General features: G+C 38.6%; 1 protein-coding gene across 3 annotated transcripts in view; it reads left to right on the forward strand.

Moving 5' to 3' along the window:
- Positions 1 to 17093, forward strand: part of cacna1bb (calcium channel, voltage-dependent, N type, alpha 1B subunit, b) — a 105757-nt gene extending 88664 nt beyond the window's left edge. For 2 of the 3 annotated variants that reach the window (XM_037266323.1, XM_037266324.1), the window contains 11 exons: positions 1361 to 1457; positions 4740 to 4845; positions 4952 to 5059; positions 5179 to 5288; positions 7107 to 7282; positions 7904 to 8033; positions 8142 to 8252; positions 9536 to 9574; positions 11745 to 12006; positions 14045 to 14256; positions 15475 to 17093. In XM_037266323.1, coding sequence (XP_037122218.1) covers positions 1361 to 1457; positions 4740 to 4845; positions 4952 to 5059; positions 5179 to 5288; positions 7107 to 7282; positions 7904 to 8033; positions 8142 to 8252; positions 9536 to 9574; positions 11745 to 12006; positions 14045 to 14256; positions 15475 to 16026 — 1903 coding nt within the window. In that variant the 3' untranslated portion in view covers positions 16027 to 17093. Of the gene's footprint in view, positions 1 to 207; positions 305 to 1360; positions 1458 to 4739; positions 4846 to 4951; positions 5060 to 5178; positions 5289 to 7106; positions 7283 to 7903; positions 8034 to 8141; positions 8253 to 9535; positions 9575 to 11744; positions 12007 to 14044; positions 14257 to 15474 lie in introns of all 3 variants that reach the window. The other variant, XM_037266325.1, reaches the window with a different exon arrangement.
- The last annotated feature ends 5267 nt before the right edge of the window (positions 17094 to 22360 follow it).

Here is a 22360-nt window from a genome sequence, read left to right on the forward strand (position 1 = left end):
TGGCTGCTGGTAGCATAGTGTAAAATTAGCCTATGCTGAAAGATTGCGCAATTTGCATGAACAGGATTCAAATGAAATATTGCAAACAAATGTTCAGTTTATTAAGTACATCTTTAGTATATATTTTTCTTGAAAATTGAAAGTCTGAAGAAGCGGATAAATGAGATGGCCTGTGACCTAACATCGTTGCTGTCTTATCTTTTTCAGTGGAAGGATATGCTATCAAGATATGTACAAATTGTTGCGTTTTATCTCACCCCCCTTGGGCCTGGGGAAGAAGTGCCCCAACAGGGTGGCCTATAAGGTTTGCACTCCCTCACAGTCCTTTTGTTTTCAAAGGGACTGTGATGATTTGGATTGTCAATGTCTGTTTTCATTTCCTGACATGCCAGAGAACGACATGGGCACACATGCATACAAATATGCATTGATCCCTTACTAACCCGCATGCAGCTAACCACGGCAAGTCTAAGAAACAACGCCACAAGTCAGGCTCATATAAAAGGCACCAAACAAGATGTCAAAATACATTTTGTTTTTACACAGAAATGAATGCAGAGTTAGTATGAGCTTTGTGAGCTTTGTTTTCACTTTGGTTACTGCAATTGTATTTTTGCATAAGGAGATAGAGGGCATGTTCAATGAATACCCCGCCGCTGTTCTGCCATTTAAGATATTTTGTATTTGCTTTTGAAAGACTTAAAAACAGTGTGATGACTTTGAGGGAAATACCTTGACCACAATTTAAACTTTGAAGCTCAAAATGTGAATACACACGAAGGTCAGCAAGAATACACATTGTGTATAATTAATTAAATCACTCCACGTTTATTGCCTAAACTGGATGTGAGCCTTTTCAAATAAACGATGCCTTAGAGTGCAAAATTATTGCTATTGACACTCATTTGTAAACAAAAAAAAAAGTATCTTTTTGTGCGAAAGTCTTCCAAAATAATAACACGTCGATTGTAACTAATGTGAATACACTTTTCAGAACAAGCTCTCACATTTTTTAAATATTAAAGTATTCATTGAATGCACTCTAACTTCTAAATGCGCAACTTTTCACAAGGGATGCCTCCATCCAGGTAGTTTTCCAGAGACTTCTCCTTAACGTTTGCCTTTGGGATCCATTCCTGAATCCTTAACGCCAACAAGGATTCCATATCATGATATCCTGGAAATCTTATTAACAAGGATTTCTGTGTCCCTTTCTCTTTCCCCTTCCCTGCTCTCCTTGTCATTTTTCTTGTTTTGTTGTTGAAACTTTCCCCATCCCTTCTTCTTGACTGTATCATCTCACACATGGGAAATCTCCATTCCTCCCTCCATGGCCTTCTCCTATACTTTCTGCGGAAAGTGGCCGTATGAGTTATCGTGATATGTACGAGATGCTACGAGACATGTCCCCTCCTCTAGGTTTGGGAAAGAAATGCCCACCCCGCATCGCCTATAAGGTAGACTCCCTCCCCGCTCATTTCTCCGTTACCTCGTTCAGTCATTGCTGGTATCCTGCTTTCAACTGTCAAACACCATTCAATTTCTGTCAGTGTGTCACATTCAGAATATTCTGGGCTGCTGATGTATCTTCTTTTCCCATGAGGCCCCATAGCAAAATCAACTCTGTATAGATTATCTCAAGTTGCTTATTGTTTGTATAGAGCAGGGAAGGAAAAACAAAATCTCAAAAAAATTTGACAAGAAGCCAAACTAAAAATAGGAAACTGTTTTATGATTTAGATATTAATCTCAGAACGGTTGAGTGGCGGCTTGTATACCACCTCACAGTTGGGAGGTTCTGGTTCCAAAATATATATATATATACGTATATATATATATATATATACGTATATATATATATATATATATATATTTATATATATTTATTTATTTATTTATTTATTTTCTGTAATGCGATTAAAAAACAAAATTACATTAAATATTTCAGTTGATTTATAATGAATCCAGAATGTATGATATTTTCGTTTTTTTAATTGCATTACAGAAAATAAAAAACTTTATCACAATATTCTAATTTTCTGAGACAGTCCTGTATATATATATATATATATACATATACACTACCGTTCAAATGTTTGGGGTCACAAAATTGTTTGGGTGACCCCAAACTTTTGAACGGTAGTGTAAATATTATTATAATAAAATATTATGAATTAAATATTATAAATTATATCTTATATTTGTATAAGATTATATATAATCTATGAATATAAGTATACATATATATTATAAGATTTTTTACACAGAAGATTATATATATAATCTATAAATAATTATCTAAATAAATATATACACTACCGTTCAAAAGTTTGGGGTCACCCAAACAATTTTGTGACCCCAAACGTTTGAACGGTAGTGTATATAAAAACCTTAATGTCGCGCTTTTCAACCAATCAAACCAACCAATCTACCAAGCAATCAAAACACATGAGCACATCTTGTGCCATCAATCGCGGTAAATATCAAAACGATCACCCCAATATTTGGGATTTTATCACCATTGAGCGTTTTCCTCTCCATAGAAAAGTTTATGACACTACACTACATCTTAATGTCACTTTATGAGGAGAATGCACAATCATTTTGATATTTTCAGAGATTTATGTGGGCATGAGTTGAAATGTGCGCGTAAATTTTCGTGATGATTAACAGCACTTTTTAGTTACGTTTGCAACTCCTCGGTCAGGCCCCCAAGCGCCCGTTCGGACAATTTCAATTTTCTCTTCTAAGTGCCATTTTTCTGCCATGGCGTTCTTGGCACAAAAAGAGCATTTATACTTTGCCATGTGTGGCTTATTGCATTCAGGGGCAAAACTTCCTGGGTATTTGTTTTGCTTTTTTGCACAATAACCCTTGTGAATACGACGCTGAAATGTAGCAAACTGTAGCTGAAACTGAAGTGAAATTGAAGGTGCCTAGTTTTACCTGCACAATGAAAAAATCAGCAAAATAGTAGACCGCCAATCTGAAACCCACTTTGGATCCAGTCCATAGATATGAATGTAACTGTGAATGGTTGTTTGGCTATTACCTGCAATTGACTGGTGATCAGTGATGTATTCTGTACTATTTAAAATCAACTGGGATCGACACTAGCTCACTTTGGGGACACACCGTATAGAAAATGAATGGATATATATTTAGTCTTTCTCAAAAAGACATCTCTCAAAACAATATGTCAATTTCCACAGTTCAATAAAAGCAGCTACTGCTGCTAACTTATTTAAGACTTTAAAGGAGGTTCTCAATTTAGTTGCAATGCATTTAAACGACACCTTAGAATCACCATGCAGGAACTTCACTCCCTATTTATCCGCTCTTCTCGACCAGCTTTTTTAGATTTTATGTTTTGTTTTCTTTTTACAAAATCACTTCAGAAATACTGCTAAAATATTTCCAGCACTATGTGACGATGATTTTCCATACATACACAATACTACGCATACCTCCCCATTATTGCCCACCTCCTTTTTCTTCACCTCATCTCTGTCATTGTCTTGTCCGCACTGTTTCTAAAGTTTCAAAAATCTGGATACTAATGTGCATGTACCACGCTGCCTTGCCTTATTGTGAATGCATTTATTATGTGAATTCTGCATGAGCAATAAATACAATCCAGCGCAGACTGGAATGGCTTACCGAAAATCAAAACCAATAATAGTTGCACATTATTATTCCACAGTCCTGTGGCTTTCGGAAGATTTTTATTATTTGAGTACGCAACATAAAAAAACAAAATATTAGTTGATTTAAAAGTCTTCCAGGAATTTTGATAGTTTTGATTTTATGTCGGACAAAAGACACGTTCCTAACTGTTCCTTTTCAGCTCAATAAAAAAAAAAAGAATTGTTAAACATTGCAGATACTGTATAGTGGATATAAAAATTCTACACACTCCTGTTGGAATGGGGTTGCATGATGTGCACACAACCGAACTTTAATTAGTGACTCCCATTTAACATCAGTTAGAATTTGAGTTTTGAATTTGCATCCAGCCACATCCCCACTTACAAGACACTTGTCCAACCACATTGTCTCGGTTGTTTAAAAATATTTTAATTTTCAACGAGTTGTACAGAGTGTAGAATGCTGGAAACAGTCTGGACATGATTAATCTTCACGAAAATATTTTTGTAGACTTGGAGGTATGTAGGCTTTTTATATTGTACAGAGTGTAGAATGGTGGAAACGGTTTTGAAATCAAAGTCAAAGTCAAAGTGATTAATCTTCACAAAAATCTTTTTTTTGACTTGGGGGTATGTAGGCTTTTTATATCCACTACTGACGGTTTTGCTTTTCCAAGAGAATGCAAGTATCTTGTACATACTCACGGCCTATGAGAGTCTGTTGTTCAATTACAGCTAGAAAGCTCTGTTCTGAAAAAAGAAAAAAAAAAATCCATAAAACAGTAATATACTTAATAGGTACTCACTACTCAGCCTGTTACATATTACTGTAAAATATTCTAGTATTCTTGACATTAAAATGTGTTTATTAAGATTCTTTTTTTGGTCCCCAAAATATTACATTTTAAAACATTTCTAAATGTTCCGATTTAATGGATAACTGCTAACTTACGCTATTTAACAGTTCGACTGAACAATATCCTTTTCGTGGGTTACAGCTCAAAGTACAAATTATTATTACAATTTCCTACGTGATTGTGTGAATTTTCCGGTTTATAAAACTGCCTCATCTTTTTCTGCCACTCCCGTTAGCGTTTGGTGAGGATGAACATGCCTATTGCAGAGGACAACACAGTTCATTTCACCTCCACACTCATGGCTCTTATTCGCACAGCCCTCGAGATCAAGCTGGCATCTGGTGAGGGACTGAAAGCTTGCCATTTTCAATTCTTTGCAGCTGGAATGGTGCAATGATCTTTGTGAAGAATAAAAACAATAAGTATAATATACATTTGCTTTCACAGGAGTCTTAGCACAGCATCTATGTGATATTGACCTGAAAAGAGAATTAAACAGAGTTTGGCCGAGCTTGTCACAGAAGACTGTTGACCTGCTGGTGACGCCACACAAATGTAAGTCTAATTTCTCTTATAGAAACTATGGAAACAATTGACAAAGCAATCTTGGTCACTAGCATGTATTTTCTTTTACTTGCACTCTGGCGCCATCTTCTGTGTGCCCTGTTTTCCAGACAATGAGCTGACTGTGGGGAAAGTGTATGCAGCTCTCATGATCTTTGATTACTATAAGCAGAATCGAGCCAAGAGACTTCAGCAGCAGCATCCATCAGGAGGAGTTCAGGTACATTTGTGGAGACTTTTTGTAGGGTTTGCTTTAATTTAGTTTGAAAGATTGCAGTCAGGTTACTTCTGCACCTGTCAACCGGTGGTCCGCGGCCTTCTAGTGGTCCGTGGCGGTATTGCAGGTGGTCTGCCAAATTGGAAATGGAAAATAATTGTAACATTTTTTTAAATGAAATGGATTTATTATTTAGACTTGATTTTTTTTTCCAGCTAATTTTGTGAAACATACACATGCAAATAAATACCATGTATAGGTCTATCCTTCTTCGGTGCAAAATAAAATAATATTCCGCCAAAGCAGTGGTCCCCGGTGTTAGAGTGGTGCTCACTCTAACTTATTTTGCAAGAACCACACGGGAGACAGTATGCCCTTTTAAGCACTTGCAAGTGGAGAGTCATTTGTCGCTGTGCATACAGCGATGATCGAATGAGGTCTGACTCAGGCCTCTTGCAAGAGCATTTTCATTGAGAGAACCAGGGTGTGGGTGAGAGTGGTCAGGATGGGGGTGAACCCCTGGCCGCTGGTCAAAGCATAGCAGGGGGTCTTTTGCGACGTTGGGGGAAACAGAACAACTTAGATTGCTTCCTCTGCAGCTGGTCAATCAGTTCAAAGGATCTATCTTTGTTCTACTACTTTGTTAAACAGGACACGTTCAGTTAATTATTACAGGTTACATTCCAACATAAGCATAGGATGAAACTAATCTATCAACCCTAACACCCGGGTTGCTTCTTGGTTATAATGGTGGACCCTTGGACAAAAACAGTTGAAACCCCCTGGGTTACTGCATTGTTGAACATTGGTAAGTCAAAAGTGTACATGTACTGTAATGATAAGTGTGGCAGAGAATGAAAGAATGTTAGTCTTTGACATTTGACTTTGACAAAAATCTACTCGTCCAACATGTCACACATTTTTGAAACTGCAACGCCAATAGTTTGCTAATATTGAGATCTGACTGAAAATATTAACTTAGATAGATAACCATAAAAAATACACCTTGTTTTGATGTTTTTATCAAAGTATAAGTTTATCAACACCAGATGATGGTGGATTTTAGGCTAATTAAAGACACAAGCATTTGCCATCAACAGGGAATATCTTGCCTCTCTGAATCTATTGCCATTGTTGTTAATGTTTGCTGCTGTCCCCATTTTCCCCACCCCATAAGACCCCAAGATCTCAATCAAGGTCTCAATCGTGGTTCACTTTACACCTATTTTAATGTTTGTTTGTTGTTTACATCGTGTCATCAATGACAAGAGGATATAATTTTAAGACCCTATTTGTAATGTAACAATAACAGTGGGCATCCTGGTGGAGCACTGGTTAGCTTTTCCGCCTCACAGTTTGAAGGTGCAGTTCGATTGCGGCTCCATCATTCTTGTGTGGAGTTTGCATGTTCTCTTCATGCCTGCGTGGGTGTCCCCCCTGGTGCCTGGTTTAATCACGTTCAAAAACACGTATGGTAGGCCGACTGACCACTCCGAATTGCCGTAGGTGCAATTGTGAGTTTAAATGGCTGTCTATATGCGCCTTGCAATTGGCTGGCGACCGGTTCAGGGTGCGCCACAACTACCCCCAAAAGACTGCTGGGACAGGCTCCAGCACGCCCGCGAAGTTTTGTTTTGAAATGTAGAGCATAAAAGTATATATTTCAAATTTAAAACCAACACTCATAAAAGGGCAGATACTTAAACAAGCTACTTATTTACAGTAACCAAGGATGTATACTTTATTCCCACCATTTGTAGTCATAAATAATGAGGTACAGTCCTATACCTTTGTCAATAATCACTTTTTCTTGTATTGCAGAGTAAACTGGGAGCGTTGTTTCGTCCAATACTTCCCCTTGGTCATTTCAAAGAAGTAGAGCCCCCGATACCCAGTCCCAAACAGCTATTACCTCTACACCCTGAATCAGAAGCAAAGACATCACCCCTTCCACCTGTCAGAACCACTACCACCACCTTGGTTAACAAGGACACAATGTGAGTGTTTGCAGTTAATGAATTTGGTGGCAAACATATTATACCCAATTTACACAATATTAAATAAGCAGGTTATGACGTTATGTTATGTTATGTTATGTTATGTTATGTTATGTTACATTATGTTATGTTACGTTATGGCAAATTGTGAGTATGCGTGCACATTGTAGGACGTCTCGACGGGTAGCATGGGATTCCAGAACGTTGTCAGTTTTGTATTGTTTAGTACAAAACCAGGAAATGGGCATGTGCGACAGAGACCCTTGTTGTTGGCCAATCAGATAACATTGACGACACGACCTCGCTTGGCCTGAAAAGGCTGGCTCTTTAGAATCATGTCTGAAATGGTTCTGAACAGAGGTGTCCAATCCAGGTCCAGAAAGTAGAAACATTTCCACAGTTTGGCTTTAGCCACAGGTGCTTCACAAACTCTGGCCGGCTTTTTACTTTCTGGACCTGGATTTGACACTTTTGGTTCTGAAAAGCGATTCCATTGTTAAATTAGCAACACTGGTTGCTCACACAAATCCATTTGGCCTACATTGCTTCCAAAGTTAACAAATTCTAGATTCCCTTGAGATGAATAGAGATAATACACAATTTTGTTGTTTTTATTCACAGGCTTGACCAGAAGAGTTCCATAAAACATTCCCAGTCTGGAGATGTTTCTTTGACAGCACTGAAACCCAAAGGCCGGAGGAAACTACCAAGAGGCCAGTCGGAAGATGTACAGTGTTCTGCAAGGCCTCAGGTTTACACACATGCACTCACTTACAAAAAAAGCACCACACCCAAGAACAACTAAAACAATGAAAGGCTTTTGTTATGCATACTTTTATTTTTGTTATTTTATTTTCAGGAAGTGGTTGAAATGAAGCCAGTTGAGAACTTCTCAGACACCGAGGCATACCCAAGCCTGGATGGTCATGGCCGAGCAGCTTCTCTGCCTCGGCTCAATGCAGAGTATTACGTAAGCTCCGCGCCTTTCAGGAAACTGTGTCTGTTTCATAAAGTAATTGCTTTCAGATGTTTATTTTGAAATATATTTGATGTAAAAAGGTATCTCTGCAAGTACACTTCCCACCAATAATGATAACAGAAAGGCCAATTCCTTTCTATTGGGGTTGACATCAAAAGACGAATATGAGACAAGAGATCAATGATTACGTTTTTGTTTGCCGCTAGTTACATCTGGATCTGATAATCGCATTATTTGTTATAAAAGACTGTACTTTTATCAAAGGTTATGGAAGAGACAATCTTGCTAATGACTAGAAGTGTGTTTATAATTATTTTTTATTATTCGTCCTTTGCTAGCAGTAACTGCATTAAGCCTGTAACCCATTGACGTCACCAACATTGTGAGTGGCTGCAATCTGATGGAAATCAAACAATACATCCCAACCCAACAATTTGTACAGAAGAAGCTTAGCAAGCCTAAGCCATTACATTACCTCCACGTTTTTCCAGAGGAGCTCGTACAGTCCGTTCAGCATGCAGGGCCAGTTCCAGGACTTCTTTTTCTCCTATAACGCACTAAAGGAGACTTGACTGATACATAGAAGGCCCAAGAACATAAAAATATTTAGAATATTGTATTCCAAGTTTTGATCACAAAAAACTACTCAAGCATCTTATGTCTCATTTTCAGTCAACTTATCAATTTAAATTGTTCAATGCAATACCATTCTGTGAACTGCAGTAGCTTTTTATGGATATTTATTTATTTATTTATTTATTTATTTATTTAAACCAGGGTTTATATCCAGTTGTTGCTAGTTTATCTCCCGCTCGCTGTCCTCCCCGCTCTCCCGCATCCCCTGACATGCACTTTTCTTATGTTGCTTTTTGGCTTGTTGGAAGAGGGGGTTGGCATTATGCATGTAAATAAAATGATTTCGAGCCAGAGCCAAGGTATAGACACACATATCAAATTGATCATTGGGGCACATGTAATATTTTGTGCATCATGTGTTTCACGTTCCACCCAACACATGGAAGGTCATAGTCCCAGGGCTAGTGAAAGAACATGCAACATGTGTTTCTATGATGGGAAACTATGCCAGAACTATAAGAACAAACTGCCTGTGCTACTTGTTAAAGTTGAAGTGATTGCGATGTTTTTATAGAATTTTGGTGAAAAATGGATGGGTTAGTGCCAACCTTTAACTTCTTCTGTCTTCGCTTTCTCCTAATTTGGATGCCCATTGCTAATATTTTGCCCACCTCCCTCTTGTGTGTGCTGTCTGATAGCGGAGCCACCCTCGCCACGCCCCTGGGACCCACCTGGCAGTATGTACCACCTGTTGTGCCACCTCTTTTTTCCTCTCCTTTGTCCTTTCTAATGTCTGTTTTTGTGCCAGTGAGCTTCTGTCATCTCAGTGCAGAGTTTGCATCTTCATGGAGGAAGTGAACCATATGCAATATGCAGCGTTATTATTTAGATTACATACAATGATACATGCAACAAAATCGACAAGCAATTTCATTTTGAGCACACGTCGCTAGCTGTCAACAACGGGTTGGAGTCGTTCAGTTCTGTTCTCTAAAATTGTGTTTGTGTGAAAATAGCAGCCCTGTAGTTTTCTGTAAATCTGTGTGTTTGTTAGTGATGGAAAACCGAAGTTTCAAATTTGCGTCATGAACTAGTTGTAGTTTTGATTCCTCTAAATGGCACTGTTGGTTTAAATAAAGTGGTTTAAGAAATTCCCAGCCCAATGTTGAACATAGAGTGCTATCTAAAGGAGTCAACTGGTTCATGAAGAAAATTTGAAGCTTCATTTTCTCTAGTGTTTGTTTGACTCATCCAAAGCAGGTGCAGATTCTGCTTTGCTGCTTTAGAATATCCATTTTCTCTCATTTACTGCTCAGTCAACAGTCAAAGTTGTTGTCTGGCCTTTCTTTATATTGTCTTCTTTTGGTACATAAAACAAAAAAAGCATTTAAGTTTATTGTTAAATTTTGTCACACTGTCTCTGTGCATTTTCATAGCATCATTTTACGACAACATACCTGCTACAAGGACATGTACACTCTGTGTTGTATTGTTGTTGTCCAAGAATGTCTCTAATTGTGGTACTCTGGAGTAGGAACACATCGAATTAGAAAATGACTCAAATATGTGCGTGTGTAATATGTGTTTGTAATATTCAACATGAGTCAACGTAAGTCATGCTCTTCCCCCAAATTAAGATGACTATAAAATATAAATCAGGCGGCTTGGTGGACACTGGTTATCGCGTCCGCCTCACAGTTAGGAGGGTGCGGGTTTGATTCCACTTCCAGCTCTCCCTGTGTGGAGTTTGCATGTTCTCCCCGTGCCCGCGTGGGTTTTCTCCGGGCACTCCGGTTTCCTCCCACATCCCAAAAACATGCTTGGTAGGCCGAATGAGCACTCCAAATTGCCTCTAGGTGTGAGTGCGGATGGTTGTTCGTCTCTGTGTGCACTGCGATTGGCTGGCAACTGATTCAGGGTGTCCCCGCCTACTAGCCGATGACTGCTGGGATAGGCCCCAGCACACCACCGACCGTGGGGACAAGCGGTATAAAAAATGGATGGATGGATGGATGGATGGATGGATGGATGGATGGATGGATGGATGGATGGATGGATGGATGGATGGATGGATGGAGTATAAATCAAGGAACTCAGCTTGCACAAAACAATGGAAAAACAAATTAATTGGTGAATTATATCTTGGTATACAACAGACTCACCTTTAGGTAGCTTAGAAATATTTTTTTGCTTATTGTGTATTGAAGAACAATTAGTTCTTCCTTAGAAGTTTAGATGTTTCAATCAGTCAGTGATTGTTTAATCAACATAAATATTCATCTGAATTAAGATGCCAAATAATGAGGGGTGAAAAATCCATCTCTTTATAACTTGATAGTGCGCCAGTGGAGAGAGCTTTTCCAAGACTTACAAACATGCATCTATATCTATTTTGTTATGAGGGTTTCCTGAACTGACCAAGCCAGTTTGATAGATTTTGAGACAGTGGCCAATAAGCAAAAAAAAACAACAACAACAACATTCTGCTATTGAACAATAACGAAACACCATAATTTGAATATTTTGCTTTTTTAGTTGTTTTGTCCTTGTTACAAAACAGTGTCATTGTGATAATTAATCTTGGTACTCTTCCCAGCAGCGAGCCAGAAATTGTAATGTTATCACCATTACCCATTCTGTTCTTTGTTGACTAATACCCTAGTCCACGGTCCAATGTAATCATATGGATTTAAGGTCTTTCTTCTCCAACCTTTTTAGTAAATGTACTTGGAGGGTTAACAGATTAAGGAATAAAACATGTTGTGTAACAGTCTTTAAACAAAAAGTTGCTTCCATCATTGGTGATGTGATTATTGGCATGATCCAGTCAAGTGGTTTGGTTAATGTCACGATTTGACACACCATCACTCTACAGTCTCCTTACTGCTGCTTTGTTTCCATTTCCAGCCAATTGTTGACCTCAGTCCCATAAGACGCTCAGCTTCCTCGCTGACCCCACAGCACAACCATGAAGTGATTCTTAAGGATTATAACCTGATACGACCAGGCCAACATCAATCATCAGCAGGATCTGGAGCAGTCCAAGGCCAGGACCGAGTCCATCATCATCATCACCACCACCGCTGCCACAGACGTAGGGACAAGGACAAAGAGAAAAAGCAGAAATCCCTAGATAGAGCTACATCGGTGCAGCCACCAAGTACTGTTGGTAAGTCAAAAATATAGAAAGTAATTCTGTTTTTTTGTTTTCGTGTCAGAGAAACTCTGATTCCTGTAATCTCAAACTTGATCAGGTCAACAGTTTCATTTGAAGAAGTTCGAGCTAATACAGAACAGATGCACATTGTTTTAGATCAACAGACTATAAAAGGTGTTCCATCTTTTTTCTCAGTTTTGCCGTGCTTCAGTGCTTGTTACTACACCGATTGTGTGGTCTGCATTTGTTGAGTAAGTTTATAGCGCTGTAGAATGTACAGTATATGGCTATACTCAGCACGGCTGTCCTGCGGGACCCCAACATGGATGTCAACATCCTCAACAACTCAATAAACTTTAACAGCATACGCCAAGTTTTTTAAACAGGTGGTATTGTATTTATGCTATATGAAATTCTTATATTCTACAACAAATGCTTACATTGGAGGAAAAAACAGATGAGAAGGTAATTCAGTTTACAAAACTGCAACACATTGATTGTGAATTAATTGTGGAACAAATGGGACAAACCGGAATTAGTGTTAGAGAAGTTGTCATTTTAAGACGTCAAAATTAGGTTTGACTAAGGATTAATAATGTGATAACATTTTAGATTGTCTATCCAGTTGATTGTCAATTTGATCAAAGGTGATGCAGCATTTTGTCCCAAATGCCTATCATAGCTGAGGCTTTTGAATGGTTTTGTTTCCTCCCGCCCACCTCCCAATGTATAACACTACTGGTTTTGTCTTTGCAAATGGGGATGTGCATTTACCAGGAAGGAAAGACATGAGACAGAGGCTCTTTTATGCATTATATGAAAGCGCGGTGAGGGGAGTGACCTCGAAGGGATGTTTGGAGCAAAAGAAGAAGGTGGCATTCTGTCATCACAGGTAGTCATCGGTATGTTGGCAGAGACGATTACACCCGCCTCGAAATGACCGCCGCCATCATCCGCTTGGTGATCCTCAGACTTCATTTACACTTGTCCGTGAATAGGGCAACAGGACATGAGATGTGTACAGCCCAGTCTCAAAGGTTGTTGGGACATCTGTTTTCTTTTGAGTCGTTGTCTATTCCCAGGCCAATTCCTTGAGAAGCAGAATGTTTTGTTACTTATCTGTGTAATATAATTCACAGCAAAGTCAAAATCACAATATGAAAAATCCAAGTCAACATCCAGCCCGACTGCATTTTGCTACCTAATCTTAAGGCTTAGGGAGGGATGAAAGTTTATAAACATGGCTGAACCAACTGCAAACCAACCTTTTGACCATTCAGGGCACTTTCCAGGAAAAAAAACAAAACATTAAAGTCCAGCTTTGAACCAACAGAATTCCACTGAATGTTGATGGCTTTATTTCAAGCATACGTTTACATTCCAGTGTCCAGTCTTTAGATTTGAAAGTGTTTGCATTTATTTGATCTATTTGTCCAGCTAAATAATTTTTTTCTCCCCATGATTACTTTCTGAAGTCTAATTGGTTTCAAACACAGAAACCTACTGATGAACTACGGGTGTGAACAAATTGTCTTTGTCAATGCTCAAAAGTTAAGCAAAGTATTTTTCCCAAATACGTTTGTGAATTTATGGTTTGGAAAATGTTCTTTATTTTGAATATACGTACATGCTAAGGATGTAACAAATCAATTCCAAAATGTTACTGTTTGTAACAAGCACAAAACCCCCCGCGACCCGACCCCGGATAAGCGGAAGAAGATGGATGGATGGATGGACAAGCACAAAACATTTAAAATAAAAACATCTTTTAATTATAAAATAAGTGATAAATGAACAAAAATTTAAAAAAAAAATCAAAATCGGGACCTGAAATTGAATCGGGGTTTGAATGAATCGTTTCTCCTTAATATGTACAGTACACAATTTTGGAGCTTTAGGTCATCCTAAAAAGTACAAAAATTAAAAAAAACTTTACCACAATAACCAAAGCTAGACTATTGCGTTAGGTCAAGAAAAAAATGGATTACTTTCAAAGAACAGAGGAAGATGAAGCTACATTTTTGTGATTTTGTCTATTTTTCATTTACAGACCCCTCGGCCGAAGGTATGTCTAGAGAACGAGCAAGGGAGCGTGACCGCAGTCGCCCGCACGAGAGAAGGCATCATTCCTCTGCAGGCGAGAAACAACGCTACTACTCCTGCGAGCGTTATGGCTCCAGAGAGACAAGCCACGCTAAGTCAGCCGGTCCAAGCCGATCCACATCTCCAGGAGAGGGACAAGACACCACCATCCTTAAACAAGTGAGTTAATTGCTGGTAAAACAATGAAGTCTGTTGTTTTTATCCTGAAACATGCATTCACTTATTTATATATTAACAAATGGTGTCAAAAATCCAAACAAACATGCTTATTTGTGTCGTTTAGGCAAGATTATGAACGTTTGTGTGGTAAAGTAACCAGAGAAAATTAGACTTTTTAAAAAAAATTAACATCTTACAGTCTTATGTTATGCAATTTAAATTCCATACTGAAATAGAGTACAATATAAAATCTCCAAATAAGTTTTTCTTTGTTAGTTTTAAATGACACATCTTTTAAGGTGTACTAATGTCACAGTCCCGTAAATACCTGTGTATCTTGTGACTTACATTCCAGACCCACTCGTGAACTGTAAAAAATGTACTATATAGAGCAACCATGAATTCTTTTTCAAAAGTTTTACGGCTGCCACACACTCTAGAACACGGATGTCAAATTCATTTTTGTTGTGGGCCACATCATAGTTATGATTTCCCGCATGGGGCCATTAATGACTTAAATAGAAATGGATGGGGCTTCGTATCCTCACATACACAACAGAATCAGATACACAAAAAAATGTCAGTCATTTTGACAGTAAAATTGTAAAATAATTATTGCAATATCTCATTTTTATTAAAAGGGAAGACTGCTTACATGTTTTGTATTTTAACAAGAAACATTGATTTGACACACATTATTTGCCTATGGGGGCCACGTAATATCAATCAACCAACGTTGATTTAGCAAAATGTGCAGCTCAAAGTGCTGCACATCGGTTAAAAACAAACCTCCAGCCAACAAGGGTGTGCATATGTGGTACCTAACGGGATAAACTCTACGTCAAACAGCAGAGGAACAGGAATCCTTCGTTAGAGAAAGTCGAATCTGGCCCCCGGGCCTTGTGTTTGACATCTGTGCTCAAGAGTCTCTGGAATTTAGAATGTGTGGGAGGCGTAAAACTGAGGTATAGAAACTCTAAACTCAGGATAGACCGAATATTGTCCGATTATCAGCACCAATATTTGGCATTTTGAATCCTTCAGCCTTTTTTGAAAATGTAGGCGGGCGATAAAAGATTAATTTCATGTGAATTTGTCGCTGCATCCGAGCCAAAATGCTAGGAGTATCAATTTCATTCTGTATAAATCACACATTTGCATTTTTCCAATTATGTTATTTACATCAGATGATTTATTTTGTTTATTTTGTTCCTTCAGTATGGTAGCACTGTGGGTAAAGCCGCCCCATCTGGTTCAAGCACATCGGGTCGTGGTCGCAGGCAGCTCCCCCAAACACCCCTCACTCCTCGTCCTGCCGTGGCCTATAAGACTGCAAACTCCTCCCCCCTCTCTTCTGCTGCCAGCACCACTATGGCTGGACACCACACTCGTGTCAGCCGTGGCCTTTCAGAACACGAGCGCCTGCACGGGGACACTGACCGCTCCCCGATACCGGTGACCTGCATTGGTTCTGATCCAAATTTAGCCCATCAGCTGCAGGGAGCTTCTCAACAAGCGCTTTTGGAAGACATGGAGGACTTCCAGGACGCTGTGAGCAGCCAAGTATTATCGCACTCTGCCAGAGCTGGCGCCTCAGCAACCACCTCATCTTCCCATGATGCTGCCGCTGTGCCCGTCACAGCGGCGGCCACACAAGAGCGTGCAGATGTGGTACCTAACGGGTACCACTTCACCTTTGGGGTAAATTCTGCATCAAACAGCAGAGGAACAGGAAGCCTCAGGGAGCGAGAGGATGAGGACTGGTGCTAACATGCTTAGATACTAGAGAGGGTTTTCCTATCCACTGATGAAGGAGCAGCTTGTCTGTGTTGCTCTTGTCAGGTCGCGTGAGCTGGTCAGAGGCTAGCAGGCTTGGATTGAGGTAAAGTGAAAACTAGCCAGTTGAAAGTGCTGTTAAAGGGGTCCATTGAAGCGTCTCCTTCCAACACAGAGAAGTGTGGAAGGATAGAAAATGATGACTTTTTCTAACCTTTTTTTAACCCTTCCTACAAAATGATTCTGAAGACCCTTCAATATTTTGCCTTGGCCAGTGGTGTTGAAGTTTAAAAGCCCAAATTTGGAAAAGCTATGTTTTACAATCCAAATGCCTCGTTCTCGGTCTCCCTGGATGCTTTATTTTGTCTTGACAAATAAGGCGGAGGTTTAGATGGAACTTGCTAGCACCAAACATCTGATGGAATAGAGTCATTATCGACCAAGATGATCTTATGTCGGTCTTGGAACTTTTCTGATTATTAATGCAAAGATCAGCAAGTGTCACTTTGAGGCAAAAAAACAACAACAACAAAGGAGCCACTTTCATGGCCAAGCTTTATTCAAATTGGGGGTGCACGCAGGGACTTGGACAACAATTTTACAACATGTGGCCGAATACTAAGTGCCTCATTTTACAAGATGTGAGCAGTAGTCTGGCTTCTTGAGTGGATGATCTGTGTTGAACACACAGTCAAGCATGTGCACAGGTGAGGAATACTGGACAACTTAAAGCTGTTTGGATCTGTTGTAATGGTCTAGATAAAAACAAAAACAAAACAAAAAAATCCCCAAAAACATTTTTATATACTGAGTCCTGTAGTTGGTGAACCCACACTGAAGATCCAAAGTCAGCGATGTAGTGCATGCCGAGGTCTTGAACATGTCGATTTGTGTCTGTACTTTATTTAAGGGTGTGTGCTAAGCATTTGCCTTCTTCAAACACACTGCCAGTCCATTGGTAAGAAACAGTCTCCAAAAGGACAAAAAGTGCCATTTTTTAAACTGTAACTCAAGTCAGAAACAAATGTCCTCCAGTAGAGCTGATTCTATTAAAAAAAAAAGCCACATACTTGTTTTTGTTTTGTTCTGGCTCTAACAGGTGAACCTCATATTTGGTTTATTGTTTTAGTTCTCATCCTTTTCTTAATACTTTTCTATCATGCCCACAGGATGGACAAAAGAGAGGAATGGAGGAATAATTTCTATACAATCGGTACACCTAAAAAAACTGCTCTTTAAAGTCACAGTGGTCACAATGATTTACTAGATATGTTGTAATAGTGATCATCTTTTTGCATCTTGTTGGTTATTGATATTTATACTTTCACTACATTATTAAATTGTTGTTGGTAATCATTGTGAGAAATCATAAACATGTCATTTGAGCGAATATTGTTTCAGAAGTGTGTATCAAATTGGTAGCCTTTTGCAGTACTTAGTATGTAATCGGCTTGTGACCCCTAATCCAATAAAATGACCACTACTGAAGTATTGACGAACTAAGTACAGTAATCCCTCGTTTATCGCGGATAATTGGTTCCAAAAACCACCCGCGATAAGTGAAATCCGCGAAGTACGGTCACCAACAAGAAGTACTGGGCAGGCTAACGAGTTAGCGGAAAGATGCTAATTCGCAATCGTACTAACGTGCGAAAACGGACTTTTAAAGGAATGTAAACGAATATTTGGAGCAATACTACATTGTCCTAAAGGTTAGACTCGTTTCCTCAATTTAGAAGTTTTACTTTGACTTTTAAATTGTTTTTTAATTTGGGGAAAAAAAATCTGCGATGTAGTGAAGCCGCGATAAACAAAACGCGAAGTAGCGAGGGATCACTGTATACCAAAGATTAGACAACAATAACAACATTTGATGATAAAATATCACTCCTCAATCAAATTTACTACTATTTAAACGCAACGAATAAATCCCGCTCCTTCTTGCGTGAAGTGCATATTCTTTAGGCGCTTGCGTGCGTTTTCTGCGAGTACTCGGGCTTCCTCTTACATGTCAAAAACATGCATGTTCCTTTAAGTACCCCACCTCTTACCCAAAGTCACCCAATGAGGGCTAGCCAAGCGCTGTATAAAATAGATGGATTGATGATGATGCATTAGGCCTCTTACTTCCAGATTCAGTGTGCAATTAAAGGTTTATATTCCGTTTTGTTTTGTGGATTTGGATTGCCACTATTCTGTTGGTGGTAAGCGGAAGACTGGAGGCATCTGTGGCCCACCTGGCACATTCCTAATGTATTTTTACCACATGCACACTACATCTGTCGTTTCCTTGCCACTAAAACCACATTTGTTTTCGAGTTTTTAAACATATGTTGCAAATTCTTTGGTACTATTAGGAAGGATGCCGTCTTTATGCAGTTTTGTCAAGGAATTTAGGGTTTGTTGGTTGGAGAGCCATGTAGCCAATGTTTTGTTTTTTGTTTGTTTTGTGTTTGTTGGGTACTTACATGTCTGCCAAGACCTAAAAAATGATTCACAGACAAAATGTTTTTTTTTCTTTAAAAAGGTTGAATGTGGCACTATGGGTTGTTTATGCTGCATGCCTGTACACCCTTTTTAAATCTATCGCTGCCTTCCCTTGCAATGACTGTTGTTCAGCTCCTAAATTGTCATTATGAGTACATAAAATTGGATGACCGTTATATCTGTTCCCTGTGCTTTACTGTCACATTTACATACAGTCTGAGCAAATTGAGACCCTTAAAGCAATTTTACCTTCTAATTCCATCCCACTTCTCCCCCTCCCAAATGTGTCGTAAATACAAAGTGACCATAGCACATGCCATTTCACAACCTTTATTAATAGGAAACAGTCAACAAGCTGTAATCATTCATTCATTCATCTTCTGACCCGCTTATCCCCACGAGGGTTGGGGCCGTGCTGGAGCCTATACCAGCACCAGCATAATAAAAAGAAATATCAAATAAATAAATAAATAAATAAATAAATAAATAAATACTAAAGATAACATCAAAACCAAAATAAATAAAATAAATCCTATGTTAACATACAGAGGAACACTTGTGCATATTTTGAGTGCAAAGTCATCAATTACATCATACAATAAATGTTGTGCAATGTCATGATTGACACTTTTATGACCTCCAAGATACTTAAAGCACTCTTGCGGCATTAATGAGCAAAGATAAATCTTAATCAGCTTCATTTTTTAAGAGCTCTGCTCAGCAAAGTTGATGAAATGTGAAGAGTGACACCAATGCGGAGGGCAATCCAAAGATTTGCATGGATTTTATTTGGATTGTAATAATATTAATAATAATAATCTAGAAACTACTGCACTTGCTACTACACGACTATCTATTATTATAAATTGTACTAGCCCACTACTACTATTAGTACAAAAGTACCAACATAAACTGAAAGGATATAAATTTACCGGTTAAGTGATGTTTTTACTGGAACAAATGTGTTGACTGCATTTTATACACAACCACAAACAGCTCATTTTACTACTAATTTTTTTAATCCGGTGAATGCCAACATACATGACAAAATATTGAATTCATGTTAATTGGGGCAGCTGGAGGAGAGTTGGGGATCGTCGGCCAATACAGATTTTTGATTTCAACAAAAGCACAACTTCCTCGCTTTTTTTTTTTTTTTTTTTAACAATTGCTCGCTCCCTGACTCATGGTGTAGTTTGGATGACATATCAAGTCCTGCTCTACAAGTGCAGGTCGAGTCTTTCCTCTGATTGCTCAGATGTTGTGTCCCGTCATTGCCACAAATGACAATTTCCTTAACTCCTTTCCAAAATCCTTTTTCCTTAAGAAATTGGTGCTAATTTGCGCACCTCCTCAAGACAATTATTTTTTTGGGTGTGATATCACATTTTGTCATATCCAAACCTTACCACCAGAAATCATACATTGTTTATCATACCCAATTGTGTTGCAATTTTGGCTGCGTCAGTAACACTTGTCTCATTCTTTGACTGTCACTCAGTTTGACTTCAGGCATGTGTTGGATTTGTGCTTCAAAGAGAGACAATATTTTCAACCTCAGACTTGAATAGGGTGCCAAATGTCTTCTTTCGTCATTTACTATGTCTTCCCCATTGGACATTTCCTGTCTGCATGTTCTTAAAAGAAATTTGCATGTGCAAAAATGAAGAAAAAAAAAAGTTTGACTTCAATACATCCATGACTTCAATAATTAGCCTGTTGTGTTTCTGATGCTTTGCACAACCAATGTGTAAACCTAACGGACTTGAAAGTCACTGTTTCTACCAGTCCCCCCTCCCAAAAAAATGGAAATGTACTTGCAGAGTGGTTCTAAAGTGTCTCAATCCTTCGCTGCCTGATCTGTTACTTGACTGTCTCCTGCACAGTCAAAATGTACCAAGTTTTGTATGAGTCTAAAACATTGAATAAAGAAGAATGATGATGAAAACTTGAATGCCCTTGATGCTGTACAATACAGAACTCAATGAAAGGTTTCAGAAATGATGCCTACAAATTCATACAGGTACAAATGCCACGATGCATGACATAAATATGTATATATAAAGAATGAAAATCTTATCTTTAGCCCAAGTCTGTTTTGATTTTATTTATTTATATAAAATTTTACAGTGCTGTACCAGCGATAAAATATGATAACTACCGTAATTTTCGGACTATAAGTCGCTCCGGAGTATAAGTCGCACCAGCCATAAAATGCCCAAAAATGTGAAAATAAACATATATAAGTCGCTCCGGAGTATAAGTCGCATTTTGGGGGGCAATTTATTCGACAAAATCCAACACCAAGAACAGACATGAACGAGCAATAACAGGCTAAACGATACGGTATGCTAACGTGACAAACACAAACGAGGAGCTGAGAACGGGCCTGACGTAACATTCAGTTATTTAAAAAAAACTATTACGTAAATAACACGTTTATAAAACCATCTGTGTCACTCCAATTCATTAAATCCATCGATCGTCCTTTGTCAACAATGCCGCGTGCCGCGCCGCAGTTCAAATTATTCCACAGGCCCATACAACGATATATAAACTATATTTTAAATAACTATCACATAAACAACAATATTATCAAACCATTTGTGTCACTCCAAATCATTAAATCCATCGATCAAATTTCTCGTCTTATATCGATCGTCCTTTGTCAACAATGCCGTGTGCCGCGCCGCAGTTCAAATTATTCCACAGGCCCATACAACGATATATAAACTATATTTTAAATAACTATCACATAAACAACAATATTATCAAACCATTTGTGTCACTCCAAATCATTAAATCCATCGATCAAATTTCTCGTCTTTTATCGATCGTCCTTTGTCAACAATGCCGTGTGCCGCGCCACAGTTCAAATTATTCCACAGGCCCATACAACGATATATAAACTATATTTTAAATAACTATCACATAAACAACAATATTATCAAACCATTTGTGTCACTCCAAATCATTAAATCCATCGATCAAATTTCTCGTCCTTTGTCAGGACATGTCCAGAGGATATGGCGCTTTAAAGTGTTAATTACTTAATTTGATTTTTTCTCTCTATTTTTCATGTTTTGAATATGTTCAAGATAAAGATATCAAAGCATGTGAAGTGATCAACTATACTAAAAATAACATGTGAAGTGGTCAACTATACTTGTAAGTAAATGATGTGTTAATGATCAAGTAAAAATTTGTGAAAAAAAACATATGTAAGTCGCTCCTGAGTATAAGTCGCCCCCCCACCCAAACTATGAAAAAAACCGCGACTTATAGTCCGAAAATTACGGTAGTACAGAAAATAGATGGATGGATGGATGGATGGATGGATGGATGGATGGATGGATGGATGGATGGATGGATGGATGGATGGTCATAGAAGAACATATTGCAGTGTTTGACTTCTGTCTTGGGTTGATCAAAAAAATATGACTCTGCTGAAAATGATTATATGAAACAAACAACAAAGTAAGACGTCCTCATATGAGGAGACTCTGCAAGTCTCCGTAAATTTCGGGCTACAAGCCGCACCGAACTATAAGCCGCTCCAGCTGAAATTTGTGATTTTTTTTAGTTTTATACTTATAGTTGGGGACATTAGTTTAGTAAGCTATAACCCAGTCAGGTTTGTGTGGGATATTGGGAACCAGTTTCAGGAATGCAGACTTACTGGCGCCAGAAGGCATAGATGCAGCTGCTTGCCATCAGTCATAGGTTGGGTCATAGGTCATCTAGCAGCCTTCGTGTGTGCGCGCGCTCGAGCGAGGGTGGGGTATAAGTTTCAGCAGCGAGAAGACTAAGGCGAGAGACACTTCATTCTGACATCTTTTCC

This window comes from Syngnathus acus, chromosome 12 (genome assembly GCF_901709675.1).
Source record: "Syngnathus acus chromosome 12, fSynAcu1.2, whole genome shotgun sequence".
NCBI lineage: Eukaryota > Metazoa > Chordata > Actinopteri > Syngnathiformes > Syngnathidae > Syngnathus > Syngnathus acus.